General features: G+C 60.5%; 1 protein-coding gene across 9 annotated transcripts in view; it reads left to right on the top strand.

Moving 5' to 3' along the window:
• Plec (plectin) overlaps positions 1–16,182 on the top strand; it is a 54,763-nt gene extending 38,581 nt beyond the window's left edge. For all 9 annotated transcript variants that reach the window (XM_029564211.1, XM_017798533.2, XM_017798529.2 and 6 more), the window contains 13 exons: positions 228–380; positions 470–624; positions 718–844; positions 954–1,137; positions 1,224–1,381; positions 1,501–1,679; positions 3,073–3,211; positions 3,294–3,650; positions 3,724–3,807; positions 4,030–4,134; positions 4,234–4,332; positions 5,320–8,700; positions 8,829–16,182. In XM_029564211.1, coding sequence (XP_029420071.1) covers positions 228–380; positions 470–624; positions 718–844; positions 954–1,137; positions 1,224–1,381; positions 1,501–1,679; positions 3,073–3,211; positions 3,294–3,650; positions 3,724–3,807; positions 4,030–4,134; positions 4,234–4,332; positions 5,320–8,700; positions 8,829–15,047 — 11,340 coding nt within the window. In that variant the 3' untranslated portion in view covers positions 15,048–16,182. The remainder of the gene's footprint in view (positions 1–227; positions 381–469; positions 625–717; positions 845–953; positions 1,138–1,223; positions 1,382–1,500; positions 1,680–3,072; positions 3,212–3,293; positions 3,651–3,723; positions 3,808–4,029; positions 4,135–4,233; positions 4,333–5,319; positions 8,701–8,828) is intronic.
• The last annotated feature ends 877 nt before the right edge of the window (positions 16,183–17,059 follow it).

The following is a 17,059-nucleotide window of genomic DNA, read 5'->3' on the forward strand; positions in this document are numbered from 1 at the left end:
AACACAGTCTTTGATTTGGAGAGAGGGGGTCAGTGGCATCAACTTACAGTAGGGCCCTGTACCCTGCCACAACCACACCTGCCTTCAAGTGTCCTCACCCCCAGCATTAGGGAAGTCCCTCCTCCCCCAACCTATCCAGGGATGTTGGGGGTGTCTGCTGCCTACTAGGCCAGGTATCCCTGCATCCAGAGCCAGATGGGTTGACCCTGAACCTCCCCTCCCCACAGGACGAAAAGGAGCAGCTAAATGAGTACAAGGGGCACCTCTCAGGCCTGGCCAAGCGGGCCAAGGCCATTGTGCAGCTGAAACCACGCAACCCCACCCACCCTGTGCGGGGCCATGTACCCTTGCTGGCTGTGTGTGACTACAAGCAGGTGGAGGTAAAAGGCTGAGCCAGGCTGTGCCCAATCAAGAGGAGGTGGGTGGGGTATAGGCATGGCCACATTGTTACCTACTCTGGCTGTCCCAGGTGACCGTGCACAAAGGTGACCAGTGCCAGCTGGTCGGTCCCGCCCAGCCATCCCATTGGAAAGTGCTCAGCAGCTCCAGCAGTGAGGCTGCCGTGCCCTCTGTGTGCTTTCTTGTGCCACCACCCAACCAGGAGGCCCTGGATGCCATCACCAGGTGGGTGACCTGGGGGTTCACAGCTGGAGGGGAATCTGTGGACAGTGAAAAGGGCTCTAGGCACCCCTGACTGTGGTGACCCTTGTCTACCAGGCTGGAGGCCCAGCACCAGGCACTGGTTGCGCTGTGGCACCAGTTGCATGTAGACATGAAGAGTCTTCTGGCATGGCAGAGCCTCAGCCGTGATGTCCAGCTTATCCGTTCCTGGTCTTTGGTCACGGTAGGACTGCACACTGGCCGTGGGCACTGGGAAGGAAGGGAGATGGAGATGGTGTCTTGTGGGCACCAACTGGCTTGGCTCCATGCTCAACTCTGTGTGCCACCTCCAGTTCCGCACACTGAAGCCAGAGGAGCAGCGCCAAGCCCTGCGCAGTCTGGAGCTGCACTACCAGGCCTTCCTGCGAGACAGCCAGGATGCCGGTGGCTTTGGGCCTGAGGACCGGCTGGCAGCAGAGCGGGAGTATGGATCCTGCAGCCGCCACTACCAGCAGCTGCTACAGAGCCTGGAGCAGGGTATGGGGTGGTCAGGGCCTGGTAGGGTGGCAGGCAGGCAGGCAGGAGGTAGGTGAGCCAGCAGAGTGACCTGGCTGCTTCCCCAGGCGAGCAGGAGGAGTCTCGCTGTCAGCACTGCATCTCGGAGCTCAAGGATATCCGACTGCAGCTGGAGGCTTGCGAGACTCGCATTGTGCACCGTCTGCGGCTGCCGCTGGACAAAGAACCTGCTCGGGAGTGCGCCCAGCGCATCGCAGAGCAACAGGCAGGCGCTGTCCCCGTTCCTTGCTCATTCTCCCTATCTGCCTGCACCTCCTTCGCCTCCAAGGCATCCTGGGTGTTGGGCTTTGCTGATCAACATGCCCCTACTCCGTCTCTCCACAGAAAGCACAAGCTGAGGTGGAAGGGCTGGGCAAGGGGGTTGCCCGACTCTCTGCAGAGGCTGAGAAAGTCCTGGCCTTGCCAGAACCATCACCTGCTGCCCCTACTCTGCGCTCAGAGCTGGAATTGACGCTGGGCAAGCTGGAACAAGTCCGCAGCTTGTCTGCCATCTATCTGGAGAAGTGAGTGCTCCTGTGCAGATTGAGGGGTTGGGTGGGTCAGGCTCTGATGAGGGCAGTGAGCTCAGATGTGTTAGAGCAGAGGAAAAAGAGGATAGGGGAGGCAAAGGGGCTGGGGGCAGTTGGGTGACCTGGTCAGGGGATGGTGGTGAAAAGACTTGCTCAGATCCTGATGCATTTTGAAGATTGTACCCACAAGACTTCTGTTAATGGGATTGTGAGGTGTGGGGTTGTGGGGTAAAGGACACAGTGCTGACTACTGGGTGCCAAGAATGGAAGTCATGGACTTGGGGACACCAGCCAGCAGCCAGCTGAGTGAGGAGTGAGGGGAGAGAACGGGTTGGAACAGAGGACGGTCCATGTTGTGGATAGAAGGGAACATGGGAGGGAGGGAGAGCTGCCAGGTGCGGCCAGGCCGGTGGGTTAAAAGGGAGGGACCCACCACACAGATGGCCTTGGTCACTTTGAGAGACAAGTTTCTTGATGGAGAATAATGGAGACCTGAGAGTAGCTAGGACTGTACATTAGAGGAGGGACAGGGCAGTAAGAGGCTCTCCAGGCCTCCTGACCTCATCCTCTTAGGGTCCTCTCTTGCTTGAGTTCTTGGTGGCATGAGATTCCTTTCAGGGCCCAGCTGTTCCCTGCCTGTCTCCTGTGCCCAGCAGCAGGGCTCCTGCCCTTTCCTTTCTGTTCATTTCAGCATATTTAAAAAATACCCTATTATTTTATGTGTACAAGTAAATTGCATGCATGTATGCAAGAGCACCCATGTCATGCAGTACCTGAGGAGGACAGAGGAGGGTTTTGGATCTCTTGGAACTGGAGTTACGGATGGTTGTTATCTGCCATGTGGGTGCTGGTTATCGAACCTGGGTCCTCTAGAAGAGCAGTCAGTGCTCTTAGCTGCTGTGCCATCTCTCCAGCCCTATTTCAGCATATTTTGATTTGGAGGCACTGCAGGCCATTCACAGGAACTGACTTTCAGAAGTGTACTGTGGCATCTGCCTCGATGGTCTTCCTAGGCGTCAGCATTTGTTTTTAACATGTATTACTGTATTATGTAGTACATCCACCCTTTATTCACAAAAGCTAATGTACTGCTTGAGAAGAACATTACTGTCGGGCACATGGTGCCCTTCCCACCTGGATTTGTTCAGCAAGTCTTGAGCTGGAAGGTGGCTGGGGCATCCTCCCTCCAGGACTTCCAACTGCAGCTTAAGTGAACACCTTCTTAAGGCTCTTTTGTTCACGTGAAGCTGCTGACCACAGGTGTTGGCTGACTACTGGGCTCTTGCCAGGCTGGCGCTGGGTGTGGCTAGAGGCACCTAGCGGTTCCAGGGTGTGTTGCTTGAGCCCCCATGTGCCCTGGCTCTGAGCCTAATGATCCTTCACCCAGACTCAAGACCATCAGCCTGGTGATTCGCAGCACCCAGGGGGCCGAGGAGGTTCTTAAAGCCCATGAGGAGCAGCTCAAGGAGGCCCAGGCTGTGCCTGCCACTCTCCCGGAGCTTGAAGCCACCAAAGCCTCACTAAAGGTACCATTTTGGGACTTGTGCTTCACTGGGGAGAGGGGTCAGTAGGTTGCTGAAAGGGCAACGTCCCTACCTTGCCCAACAGAAGCTGCGAGCCCAGGCAGAGGCACAGCAGCCTGTGTTCGATGCCCTGAGAGAGGAGCTGCGGGGGGCACGCGAGGTTGGCGAGCGGCTGCAGCAGCGGCACGGAGAGCGGGATGTGGAGGTGGAGCGCTGGCGAGAGCGTGTCTCCCAGCTGCTGGAGCGCTGGCAGGCAGTGCTGGCCCAGACTGATGTGCGGCAGCGTGAGCTTGAGCAACTGGGCCGTCAGCTGCGGTACTACCGTGAGAGCGCAGACCCTCTGAGTGCCTGGCTCCGGGATGCCAAGCAGCGGCAGGAGCAGATCCAGGCTGTGCCCATGGCTAATGTCCAGGCTGCAAGGGAACAACTGAGGCAGGAGAAGGTAGGCCCAGAATAGACCTGGTATGTGATGGGGTGCAGCCTGTAGCCCGACACTGACCACCGTCCTCTCTCAGGCCCTGCTGGAGGAGATTGAGCGCCATGGCGAGAAGGTGGAGGAATGCCAAAGGTTCGCCAAGCAGTACATCAATGCCATCAAGGTGAGGCCTCTCAGGTCCCAAACTTACAGCCTAGGCACACTTGCCAATTGAGCAAGCACTGGACTCTGGGGAGAGACCCTCTCGAGGCTGGGCTATGCCAGGGAACGTCTGTGAGGCAATGTGCATGAGTGTGTGCTTGCGTGCATGCGTGTGTGTTTAGGGAGGGCAGCCCAGATGACCAGTAGGGCAGAACTGGCAGCTGATGACCATTTGTACTTATAGGACTATGAACTCCAGCTGGTCACCTACAAGGCACAGCTCGAGCCTGTGGCCTCCCCAGCCAAGAAGCCGAAGGTCCAGTCTGGGTCGGAGAGTGTCATCCAGGAGGTAGGATGGAGGTGGGCCAAGCCTAAACTGGGCAAGAAGCTAGATGGACCTCATGGGGTCAGTTCCCAACAAGGCTGATTGACTTCCACTCTCCCCCAGTATGTGGATCTGCGTACACGCTACAGTGAGCTGACCACACTCACAAGTCAGTATATCAAGTTCATCGGCGAGACCTTGCGCCGCATGGAGGAGGAGGAGGTATGGCTGGAGCTATGTGGGCTGGGTGGGGGATGTCCTCCCTCCCGATCCCAAATACAGCCCATGGGAACCTCAGCTTCATAGTACCTCAGATGGAGACCACTTGTTGCAGTTCACTCCACACCCCTGCCTGGTGCTGCCCAGTGTCCCCCTCCCCCAGCACGGCTGCCCAGGCTGCCCTTACTTGTGGACCCACCTTGACCTGGCACTGCTCTGCTCTCATGGTGGCTAGTGCCTCCTCACTTCTTGGCGAGCATTCCCACCCGCCTCCCTCTGGCTCTCGTGCGTGTTCTTCCTGGGGAATCTGTATTGGTGTCACTTGGCCTCTTGCTCTGGCAAGAGTTGGTGTATTGGGCCACGGGGTCTGGAAGAGAGGGATCCTGGGGTACCTTGGTCAGTCGTGGTGGCACCTGTCACAGTTCCTTAACTCCCGGTGACCTTGCTGTTGGCCTGCCTGAAGCTCTTGCCGCCTCTTTGCTGGCTTGGGAGGCCCACTGAGCTGGCTCCGGTCTATACCGCTGTTCCTACTCGTGCTGTCTCACCATGCCCCACCCTGCTGGGCTTTGGGAACAGCTCCCTGTGAGCGGAGAGGGATCTGGTGGTGGAAGCCGGCCTGTAGGGTCTGGTAGAAGTCAGGCAGGTCTGGTGGGTATGGCTTGCAGGCCCTGCGAGCCTCCTGCTTTGCTCTTTCTCTCTCTCTCCCTGTCCATCTGTCTCCGTCGCCTGTCTGCGGGAAGAGGGGAGGACGCCTGGGCCTCCTTCCCCAGGCTGGTGAGCATGGTGGGGCTGCTGTGCTCGCTGTCTGAGTGCCCTGGGCGGGTGCACGCTGTCTCCTTGGCCGGGCTGGGACCTCTGTCTTCCCTGACCCCTCAAATCGCGCTGTCCAAGTGAACTGTGGTGGTACCCACCGTGTCCTGTGCGTGCCTGGCGCCTGCCCCACGCTCACACTGTCTCTGGTTCTCTTCCTATCTCTGCCGCCGCCCACAGAGGCTGGCTGAGCAACAGCGGGCAGAGGAGCGGGAGCGGCTGGCCGAGGTGGAGGCCGCGCTGGAAAAGCAGCGGCAGCTAGCCGAGGCCCATGCCAAGGCCAAGGCGCAGGCTGAGCTGGAGGCACAGGAACTGCAGCGGCGCATGCAGGAGGAGGTGGCGCGTCGTGAGGAGGCAGCAGTGGATGCACAGCAGCAGAAGCGCAGCATACAGGAGGAACTGCAGCATCTGCGGCAGAGCTCAGAGGCAGAGATCCAGGCCAAGGCCCAGCAGGTGGAGGCCGCTGAGCGCAGCCGGCTACGCATCGAGGAAGAGATCCGTGTGGTGCGTCTGCAGCTGGAGACAACAGAGCGTCAGCGTGGAGGGGCGGAGGGTGAGCTGCAGGCTCTGCGCGCTCGGGCGGAGGAGGCAGAAGCCCAGAAACGGCAGGCTCAGGAGGAAGCTGAGCGCTTGAGGAGACAGGTGCAAGATGAGAGCCAGCGCAAGCGGCAGGCAGAGGCAGAGCTGGCCTTGCGCGTGAAGGCCGAGGCCGAGGCCGCTCGAGAGAAACAGCGGGCCCTGCAGGCCCTGGAGGAACTTCGGCTGCAGGCGGAGGAAGCTGAGCGGCGGCTGCGGCAGGCAGAGGCAGAGCGGGCACGCCAAGTCCAGGTAGCGCTGGAGACGGCGCAGCGCAGCGCAGAGGCAGAGCTGCAGAGCAAGCGTGCCTCCTTCGCGGAGAAGACGGCGCAGCTGGAGCGCACCCTGCAGGAGGAGCACGTGACCGTGGCCCAGCTGCGCGAGGAGGCCGAGCGGCGGGCGCAGCAGCAAGCCGAGGCCGAGCGTGCTCGCGAGGACGCCGAGCGGGAGCTGGAGCGCTGGCAGCTAAAGGCCAACGAAGCGCTGCGGCTGCGGCTGCAGGCAGAAGAGGTGGCGCAGCAGAAGAGCCTGGCGCAGGCCGACGCCGAGAAGCAGAAGGAAGAGGCGGAGCGCGAGGCACGGCGGCGTGGCAAGGCGGAGGAGCAGGCTGTGAGGCAGCGAGAGCTGGCCGAACAGGAGCTGGAGAAGCAGCGGCAGCTGGCAGAGGGCACTGCACAGCAGCGCCTGGCGGCAGAGCAGGAGCTGATCCGCCTGCGGGCGGAGACCGAGCAGGGGGAGCAGCAGCGGCAGCTGCTGGAGGAGGAGCTGGCTCGGCTGCAGCGTGAGGCGACTGCGGCCACGCAGAAGCGCCAAGAGCTGGAGGCCGAGCTGGCCAAGGTGCGGGCGGAGATGGAGGTGCTGCTGGCCAGCAAGGCTCGCGCCGAGGAGGAATCTCGCTCCAGCAGCGAGAAGTCCAAGCAGAGGCTGGAGGCCGAAGCGGGCCGGTTTCGCGAGTTGGCCGAGGAGGCAGCCCGCCTACGGGCCCTGGCCGAGGAGGCCAAGCGGCAGCGGCAGCTGGCGGAGGAGGATGCCACGCGCCAGCGGGCCGAGGCAGAGCGGGTGCTTGCGGAGAAGCTGGCGGCCATCAGCGAGGCCACACGGCTCAAGACTGAGGCAGAGATTGCACTCAAGGAGAAGGAAGCGGAAAATGAGCGCTTGCGGCGTCTGGCTGAAGACGAGGCCTTCCAGCGGCGACGGCTGGAGGAGCAGGCTGCGCTGCACAAGGCCGACATAGAGGAGCGCTTGGCCCAGCTGCGCAAGGCGTCCGAAAGTGAGCTGGAACGGCAGAAGGGGCTGGTGGAAGATACGCTGCGGCAGCGGCGGCAGGTGGAGGAGGAGATCATGGCGCTGAAGGCGAGCTTTGAGAAGGCAGCCGCCGGCAAGGCAGAGCTGGAGCTAGAACTGGGCCGCATTCGCAGCAACGCAGAGGACACGCTGCGCAGCAAGGAGCAGGCTGAGTTGGAGGCCGCGCGGCAGCGGCAGTTGGCCGCCGAGGAGGAGCAGAGGCGCCGTGAGGCCGAGGAACGTGTGCAGAAGAGCCTGGCGGCTGAGGAAGAAGCCGCGCGGCAGCGCAAGGCTGCACTGGAGGAGGTTGATCGGCTCAAAGCCAAGGTGGAGGAGGCACGGCGCCTTCGGGAGCGAGCAGAGCAGGAGTCGGCACGGCAGCTGCAGCTGGCCCAGGAGGCTGCTCAGAAGCGGCTGCAGGCCGAGGAGAAGGCGCATGCCTTTGCGGTGCAGCAGCGGGAGGAGGAGCTGCAGCAGACACTTCAGCAAGAGCAGAGCATGCTGGAACGGCTGCGGAACGAGGCAGAGGCGGCGCGCCGTGCTGCTGAGGAGGCCGAGGAGGCCCGGGAGCAGGCCGAGCGCGAGGCCGCGCAATCTCGGAGACAAGTGGAGGAGGCGGAGCGACTGAAGCAGTCGGCAGAGGAACAGGCGCAGGCCCAGGCCCAGGCCCAGGCAGCTGCGGAGAAGCTGCGCAAGGAAGCCGAGCAGGAGGCAGTGCGCCGGGCACAGGCGGAGCAGGCGGCGTTGAAGCAGAAGCAGGCAGCTGATGCAGAGATGGAGAAGCATAAGAAGTTTGCAGAGCAGACTCTGCGGCAGAAGGCCCAGGTGGAGCAGGAGCTGACAACGCTCAGGCTGCAGCTGGAGGAGACTGACCACCAGAAGAGCATCCTGGATGAGGAGCTGCAGCGGCTCAAGGCCGAGGTGACGGAGGCAGCCCGGCAGCGCAGCCAGGTAGAGGAGGAGCTCTTCTCTGTGCGCGTGCAGATGGAGGAGCTGGGCAAGCTCAAGGCACGTATCGAGGCTGAGAACCGTGCGCTCATCCTGCGTGACAAGGACAACACACAGCGCTTCCTGGAGGAAGAGGCGGAGAAGATGAAACAGGTGGCAGAGGAGGCTGCTCGGCTGAGTGTGGCAGCCCAGGAGGCCGCACGGCTGCGGCAGCTAGCAGAAGAGGACCTGGCGCAGCAGCGGGCCCTGGCAGAGAAAATGCTGAAGGAGAAGATGCAGGCTGTGCAGGAGGCCACGCGGCTCAAGGCCGAGGCCGAGCTGCTGCAGCAGCAGAAGGACCTCGCACAGGAGCAGGCCAGGAGGCTGCAGGAGGACAAGGAGCAAATGGCTCAGCAGTTGGCACAGGAAACACAGGGCTTCCAGCGGACTCTGGAGGCAGAGCGGCAGCGGCAGCTGGAGATGAGCGCAGAGGCCGAGCGCCTCAAGCTGCGCATGGCTGAGATGAGCCGGGCCCAGGCCCGTGCAGAGGAGGATGCCCAGCGCTTCCGGAAGCAGGCTGAAGAGATTGGTGAAAAGCTGCACCGCACTGAACTTGCCACGCAGGAGAAGGTGACATTGGTGCAAACGCTCGAGATCCAGCGACAGCAGAGTGACCACGATGCCGAGCGCCTAAGGGAGGCCATTGCGGAGCTCGAGCGCGAGAAGGAGAAGCTTAAGCAGGAAGCCAAGTTGCTGCAGCTCAAGTCCGAGGAGGTACCGCCCTCCCTCCTCGCAGGCGGGCGGGCAGGCCGGTGTGGGGTGGTCCACCCTGGGGTAGGGTGGTGGGTACTTCTGGGTCTCCATCCTTTGACAGCTGCCCTCCTTTTCCCACGCCTCCACAGATGCAGACAGTGCAGCAGGAACAGATGATGCAGGAGACGCAGGCCCTGCAGAAGAGCTTTCTGTCTGAGAAGGACAGTCTGCTACAGCGGGAGCGCTTCATCGAGCAGGAGAAGGCCAAGCTAGAGCAGCTTTTCCAGGGTGAGGTGGCTAAGGCACAACAGCTGCGTGAGGAGCAGCGGAAGCAGCAGCAGCAGATGGAGCAGGAGAAACAGGAGCTGGTGGCCAGCATGGAGGAGGCCCGGCGGCGGCAGCGTGAGGCGGAGGAGGGCGTGCGGCGCAAGCAAGAGGAGCTGCAGCGTTTGGAGCAGCAGCGGCAGCAGCAAGAGAAGCTACTGGCTGAGGAGAACCAGAGGCTACGAGAGCGGCTACAGCGTCTGGAGGAAGAGCACCGGGCTGCACTGGCACACTCTGAGGAGATCGCCACCGCCCAGGCTGCTGCCACAAAAGCCCTGCCCAATGGCCGGGACGCCCTTGATGGCCCAGCTGTGGAGGTGGAGCCCGAGCATACCTTCGAGGGGTTACGGCAGAGGGTGCCTGCGCAGCAGCTACAGGAGGCAGGCATTCTGAGCATGGAGGAGCTGCAGCAGCTAGCACAGGGCCACACCACGGTGGCTGACCTTATGCAGCGGGAGGATGTGCACCAGTACCTGAAGGGCCACAGCAGCATTGCAGGACTGCTGCTGAAGCCCACCAATGAGAAACTGAGTGTCTACGCAGCCCTACAGAGGCAGCTGCTGAGCCCGGGCACAGCTCTCATCCTGCTTGAGGCCCAGGCAGCCTCAGGCTTCCTGCTGGACCCTGTGAGGAACCAGCGGCTGACTGTCAATGAGGCTGTGAAGGAGGGCGTTGTGGGCCCTGAGCTGCACCACAAGCTCCTCTCAGCTGAGCGTGCCGTCACCGGCTATAAGGACCCCTACACCGGGGAGCAGATCTCCCTCTTCCAGGCCATGAAGAAGGATCTCATCGTCAGGGACCACGGCATCCGCCTGCTGGAGGCCCAGATCGCTACGGGCGGCATCATAGACCCTGTGCACAGCCACCGTGTGCCGGTGGATGTGGCCTACCAGCGTGGCTACTTCGATGAGGAGATGAACCGCATCTTGGCTGACCCAAGTGATGACACCAAGGGCTTCTTCGATCCCAACACGCATGAGAACCTCACCTACCTGCAGCTGCTGGAGCGCTGTGTGGAGGACCCGGAGACGGGCTTGCTCCTCCTGCCACTCACAGATAAGGCTGCCAAGGGTGGCGAGCTGGTCTACACTGACTCAGAGGCCCGTGATGTCTTTGAGAAGGCCACTGTGTCTGCACCATTTGGCAAGTTCCAGGGCAAGACTGTGACCATCTGGGAGATCATCAATTCAGAGTACTTCACGGCAGAGCAGCGGCGGGATCTGCTGCGTCAGTTCCGCACAGGTCGCATCACAGTGGAGAAGATCATCAAGATTGTCATCACGGTGGTGGAGGAGCATGAGCGGAAGGACCAGCTCTGCTTTGAGGGCCTCCGTGCCCTTGTGCCTGCTGCTGAGTTGTTGGAGAGCGGGGTCATCAACCAAGACCTCTACCAGCAGTTGCAGCGGGGTGAGCGTTCTGTGAGGGAGGTGGCCGAAGCAGACAGTGTGCGACGGGCCCTGCGGGGTACCAGTGTCATTGCGGGTGTGTGGTTGGAAGAAGCAGGGCAGAAGCTGAGCATCTATGAGGCCTTGAAGAAAGACCTGCTGCAGTCAGATGTGGCCATGGCCTTGCTAGAGGCCCAGGCCGGCACCGGGCACATCATCGACCCTGCCACCAGTGCCCGGCTGACTGTGGATGAGGCGGTGCGTGCTGGCCTGGTGGGCCCTGAGTTGCATGAGAAGCTCCTGTCAGCTGAGAAGGCTGTGACAGGCTATAGGGACCCGTACTCAGGACAGAGTGTCTCCTTGTTCCAGGCCCTGAAGAAGGGTCTCATCCCCCAGGGGCAGGGCCTGCGCCTGCTGGATGCCCAGTTGTCCACTGGTGGCATTGTGGACCCCAGCAAGAGCCATCGTGTGCCCTTGGATGTTGCCTACGTCCGGGGCTTCCTGGACAAAGAGACGAACAGGGCGCTGTCGTCACCCAGGGACGATGCCAGAGTCTACCTTGACCCGAGCACACGGGAGCCAGTCACCTACAGCCAGCTCCAGCAGCGGTGCCGATCTGACCAGCTGACCGGCCTGAGCCTGCTGCCACTCTCAGAGAAGGCTGCCCGGGCTCGGCAGGAGGAGATCTACTCTGAGCTCCAGGCCCGTGAGACCTTTGAGAAGGCCACGGTGGAGGTTCCTGTGGGCAGCTTCAAGGGCAGGGCAATGACAGTGTGGGAGCTCATCAGCTCTGAGTACTTCACAGAGGAACAGCGGCAGGAGCTGCTGCGACAGTTCCGCACAGGCAGGGTCACCGTGGAGAAGGTCATCAAGATCCTCATCACCATTGTCGAGGAGGTGGAGACCCAGCGGCAGGAACGGCTGTCCTTCAGCGGCCTCCGTGCCCCTGTACCAGCCAGTGAACTCCTGGCCGCCAAGGTCCTCAGCAGATCTCAGTTTGATCAGCTCAAGGATGGCAAGATATCAGTCAAAGATCTGTCAGAGGTGGGCTCTGTGCGGACGCTGCTACAGGGCAGTGGCTGCCTGGCTGGCATCTACCTGGAGGACTCCAAGGAGAAAGTGACCATATATGAGGCCATGCGCCGGGGCCTCCTCAGACCTAGCACAGCCACACTCCTGCTGGAGGCCCAGGCAGCCACTGGTTTTCTAGTGGACCCTGTACGTAACCAGCGCCTGTACGTCCACGAGGCTGTGAAGGCAGGAGTAGTGGGTCCTGAACTTCATGAGAAGCTGCTGTCAGCCGAGAAAGCGGTCACTGGCTATAAGGACCCCTATTCAGGCAGTACTATCTCGCTGTTCCAGGCTATGAAGAAGGGCCTGGTCCTCAGGGAACATGCCATCCGCCTGCTGGAGGCCCAGATTGCCACAGGTGGTATCATAGACCCTGTGCACAGCCACCGCCTGCCTGTGGATGTGGCCTACCAGCGTGGCTACTTTGATGAGGAGATGAATCGTGTGCTGGCAGATCCAAGCGATGATACCAAGGGCTTCTTTGATCCCAACACTCATGAGAACCTCACCTACCTGCAGCTACTAGGGCGCTGTGTGGAGGATCCTGAGACGGGCCTCTGCCTCCTACCCCTAAAAGGGGCAGAGAAGACGGAGGTGGTGGAGACCACGCAGGTGTATACTGAGGAGGAAACCCGGAGGGCATTTGAAGAGACTCAGATTGACATCCCTGGTGGTGGCAGCCGAGGTGGCTCCACCATGTCCTTGTGGGAGGTGATGCAATCGGATATGATCCCTGAGGATCAGCGGGCCCGTCTCATGGCTGACTTCCAGGCTGGCCGGGTGACCAAGGAGCGCATGATCATTATCATCATCGAGATCATCGAGAAGACGGAGATCATCCGCCAGCAGAACCAGGCCTCCTATGACTACGTGCGCCGCCGCCTCACTGCTGAGGACCTGTATGAGGCCCGGATTATCTCCCTTGAGACCTACAACCTGTTCCGGGAGGGCACCAAGAGCCTCCGTGAGGTTCTAGAGATGGAGTCTGCCTGGCGTTACCTCTATGGTACAGGCTCAGTGGCCGGAGTCTACCTGCCTGGCTCCAGGCAGACGCTGACCATCTACCAGGCCCTTAAGAAGGGGCTGCTGAACGCTGAAGTGGCACGCTTGTTACTGGAAGCACAGGCAGCCACAGGCTTCCTGCTGGACCCAGTGAAGGGGGAGCGACTGACTGTGGACGAGGCTGTGCGGAAGGGCCTGGTAGGCCCTGAGCTGCATGATCGGTTGCTCTCTGCAGAGCGGGCTGTTACTGGTTACCGTGACCCCTACACTGAGCAGACCATCTCACTCTTCCAGGCCATGAAGAAGGAGCTGATCCCAGCTGAGGAGGCCCTGCGACTACTGGATGCCCAGCTGGCCACAGGCGGCATTGTGGATCCCCGCCTGGGCTTCCACCTGCCCCTGGAGGTGGCCTATCAGCGTGGCTATCTCAATAAGGACACTCATGACCAGCTGTCAGAGCCCAGTGAGGTGCGCAGCTATGTGGACCCCTCCACCGATGAGCGCCTCAGCTACACGCAGCTCCTCAAGCGGTGCCGCCGTGATGAAAACAGTGGTCAGATGCTCCTGCTGCTCTCAGACACCCGCAAGCTGACCTTCCGTGGCCTGCGCAAGCAGATCACTGTGGAGGAGCTGGTGCGCTCCCAGGTCATGGACGAGGCCACGGCGTTGCAGCTGCAGGAAGGCCTGACTTCCATCGAGGAGGTCACCAAGAACCTGCAGAAGTTCCTTGAGGGCACCAGCTGCATTGCCGGTGTCTTCGTCGATGCTACCAAGGAGCGGCTCTCTGTCTACCAGGCCATGAAGAAGGGTATTATCCGCCCCGGCACAGCCTTTGAGCTCCTGGAAGCGCAGGCAGCCACTGGCTACGTCATCGACCCCATTAAGGGACTCAAGCTGACTGTGGAGGAGGCTGTACGAATGGGTATCGTGGGCCCTGAGTTCAAGGACAAGTTGCTATCAGCAGAGCGTGCTGTCACTGGCTACAAGGATCCCTACTCTGGGAAGCTCATCTCCCTCTTCCAGGCCATGAAGAAGGGCCTGATCCTGAAGGACCATGGTATCCGCCTGCTGGAGGCTCAGATCGCCACTGGCGGCATCATTGACCCCGAGGAGAGCCATCGGCTCCCTGTGGAGGTGGCCTACAAGCGCGGCCTCTTTGATGAGGAGATGAATGAGATCCTGACAGACCCCTCGGATGACACCAAAGGCTTCTTCGACCCCAACACCGAGGAGAACCTCACTTACTTACAACTGATGGAGCGCTGTATTACTGACCCTCAGACCGGCCTATGTCTCCTGCCACTGAAGGAGAAGAAGCGAGAGCGGAAGACATCTTCCAAGTCCTCGGTGCGCAAGCGCCGTGTGGTGATTGTGGACCCTGAGACAGGAAAGGAGATGTCTGTGTATGAGGCCTACCGCAAGGGCCTCATTGACCACCAGACGTACCTGGAGCTGTCGGAGCAGGAGTGTGAGTGGGAAGAGATCACCATCTCCTCCTCAGATGGTGTGGTCAAGTCCATGATCATTGACCGCCGCTCTGGTCGCCAGTATGACATCGATGATGCCATCACCAAAAACCTCATCGACAAATCGGCGCTGGACCAGTACCGTGCAGGCACACTTTCCATCACGGAGTTTGCTGACATGCTCTCCGGCAATGCCAGTGGCTTCCGCTCCCGCTCCTCCTCTGTGGGTTCATCTTCCTCCTACCCTATCAGCCCTGCTGTCTCTAGGACCCAGTTGGCCTCCTGGTCTGACCCCACCGAGGAGACAGGCCCAGTGGCTGGCATCCTGGACACAGAGACTCTGGAAAAGGTATCTATCACAGAGGCCATGCACCGCAACCTGGTGGACAATATCACTGGGCAGAGGCTGCTGGAAGCACAGGCCTGCACCGGGGGCATCATTGACCCCAGCACTGGTGAGCGCTTCCCAGTCACTGAGGCAGTCAACAAGGGCCTGGTGGACAAGATCATGGTAGACCGCATCAACCTGGCCCAGAAAGCCTTCTGTGGGTTCGAGGACCCGCGCACCAAGACCAAGATGTCAGCTGCCCAGGCCCTGAAGAAGGGTTGGCTGTACTACGAGGCAGGCCAGCGCTTCCTGGAGGTGCAGTACCTAACCGGCGGCCTGATTGAGCCCGACACACCTGGCCGTGTGCCCCTTGATGAGGCCCTGCAACGTGGCACCGTGGATGCTCGCACAGCCCAGAAGCTGCGTGACGTCAGCGCCTATTCCAAGTACCTCACATGTCCCAAGACCAAGCTCAAGATCTCCTACAAGGATGCGCTGGACCGCAGCATGGTAGAGGAGGGCACAGGGCTGCGGCTGCTGGAGGCTGCTGCCCAGTCCAGCAAGGGCTACTACAGCCCCTACAGCGTCAGCGGCTCTGGCTCCACCACTGGCTCACGCACTGGTTCACGCACAGGCTCCCGGGCTGGCTCCCGCCGTGGCAGTTTTGATGCCACGGGCTCCGGTTTCTCCATGACCTTCTCATCATCCTCCTACTCTTCCTCGGGTTATGGCCGCCGCTATACCTCGGGGCCTTCAGCCTCTCTTGGGGGCCCTGAGTCTGCAGTGGCTTGACCCCCCCCCCCGCCCTGCCTGCACCCTGCTCTCCCGCTCTGCATGTGGCCAGGCTCCCTGCCGAGGCACTGGGGTCTTTCTTTAACTTGTAAAGGTGTCTTCCTCCCAAGCGGTGCCTAAGGTTTAACCAAAAAGACCAGACTAACACAGTAGATATATATCTGCTGTCCAGACAGCTGGTGTCTTGAGGGACGGGGCTGGCTCAGCCCCACTGACCACCTCACTCTCCTCGGGTCTCCCTCTTTCCCTTTTACCTTCCACTCACCACAGTCAGGTGCCTTGGAGAACCCAGAGCTGGGCACTCAGCTAACCACTCCCGTCTCCCCTGGGAGGGTTTCATCTGAGAAAGGCCCCCAGCCCCCTAAGCCAACCCCACTGGATGTCTACCTGCCAATTCCAGCTGCTGAGGGCAGCTGGGATGAGTCCCATGGGCAGAGAGCCCTCAGTCCTCTCAGGGCCTCTTTCCTGGGCCAGCTGCTTCTCCCTGGTGTGTTTCCCTGAATGGCCCGTTTGCTCAGTGGGTCTTGCTGGCAAGGGAAGGGTCCCGGGCCAACTGTCTCTTCCAGCCTGCCCAGAGAAGCCCCTTCCCCATGGGAAGATAAGGCCTGGGTCTGGCCCCAGCCTCCTGCCCTGGCCTCCATCTGTTGTTGGAGCTCTGCTCTATAGCTCACTGCCCCACATTTAATCTTCCAAGACCTAAGCCTCTGCTTCAGCCTCCCAGCCTCAGCTCCCCTTGTAAGTGCCTTCTGTGTCCTCCCTTGTACCTAGGCCCTAAGGACCCGACATAGGGTAGAGATGGATGTTCTGGCTGGGCTAGGCTGGGGGGTTCTTCAGATCTCAGATCTCTCCTCCTCCATGGGCCCAGTGGATCCCCTGTCTGGGTGTTGCTGCCCACCTGGCTCCCAGGGAGCCCTGGTCCCTTCATAGCCCAGGGTCACTGGCCGGTCCATCTGTGCTCACATGTGTTTTGTCCAGTGACACCCTCCTGTCTAGCCAGCCTCCACCCTCCGAGTGAGCTTTGCATGTTTCACTAACCCTGGGCTGGAGGCAGGTGGAGATGCCAGGCAGAACACTAATCTGACCATGGGCGGGGCCCTGCGGTGTCCGCCCCTCAATAAAAGCAATTCCAACCTTCCTTTTGCCTTTGGGTCTTGCCTTGCCTTTTGGCTCTAGATCATCTGTGTGTTGGTGGGAGGGCAGAGGCTCTGAGCTCAACTACCGTGACCTAGCCAGGATGGAGGCACAGGGCCTTGTGAAGACGCTGGGCTGAGGCTGGATATCACAAGGAAACCTGGGCTGGAAAGATGGCTCAGCAGCTAAGAGTCACTGCCCTTACAGAGGACCTGGGCTCCATTCCCAGCACCCACATGGTGGCTAAAACTGTCCTTAACTCTAGTTTCAGGGGATCTGACGCCCTCTTCTGACCACCATTGCACAACACAGTGCACTTACATACATGATGGCTATATACTCATACACGTAAAAAAATAAAAATAAAACAAGAAGGAAACCCAAGTGATGACTGGAGCAGCCCAGTGCAGAGGGCGGGTACACCGAGGTGGGCCTGTTGGGACCTTTCTCTGGTCTAGGTGATGACCTGTCAATCGGCTGACCCCTATGACAGCACGTGGTTGGTACTTTCTCGAGGGAACACTCAAAGACTACTTAGTTGGTGATTGGCTTTGCCCTTCAACCCTGAGGGAGGGAGCAGAGCATTGGTTCCCATTGACCAGGGGGCAGCCTTTCCAAGGAAGTGACTTCAGCAGCCTCCTCTCTTAGCCACCAGGGGCCAGCACCACCCACCTCCAGTGCAGTCTGTCTTGCTCCTCAGGGCTCACTTGCTTTTCAGGTGAAGTTCGGCAGGTCCTGGACACAACTGTGCCAGGGTTCCCATTGCAATTAGTGCTAAGACCTGCAAGACGCAGCAGCCACTGTCTCTGGGGGACTTGAGTGACACCTCCTACCTTTGCCTGTTAGTGCAGGCCCTCCCCTGGGTGGTAGAGTCCAGATCA

Source organism: Nannospalax galili, unplaced genomic scaffold, assembly GCF_000622305.1.
Source record: "Nannospalax galili isolate Female #2095 unplaced genomic scaffold, S.galili_v1.0 scaffold717, whole genome shotgun sequence".
Classification (NCBI taxonomy): domain Eukaryota; kingdom Metazoa; phylum Chordata; class Mammalia; order Rodentia; family Spalacidae; genus Nannospalax; species Nannospalax galili.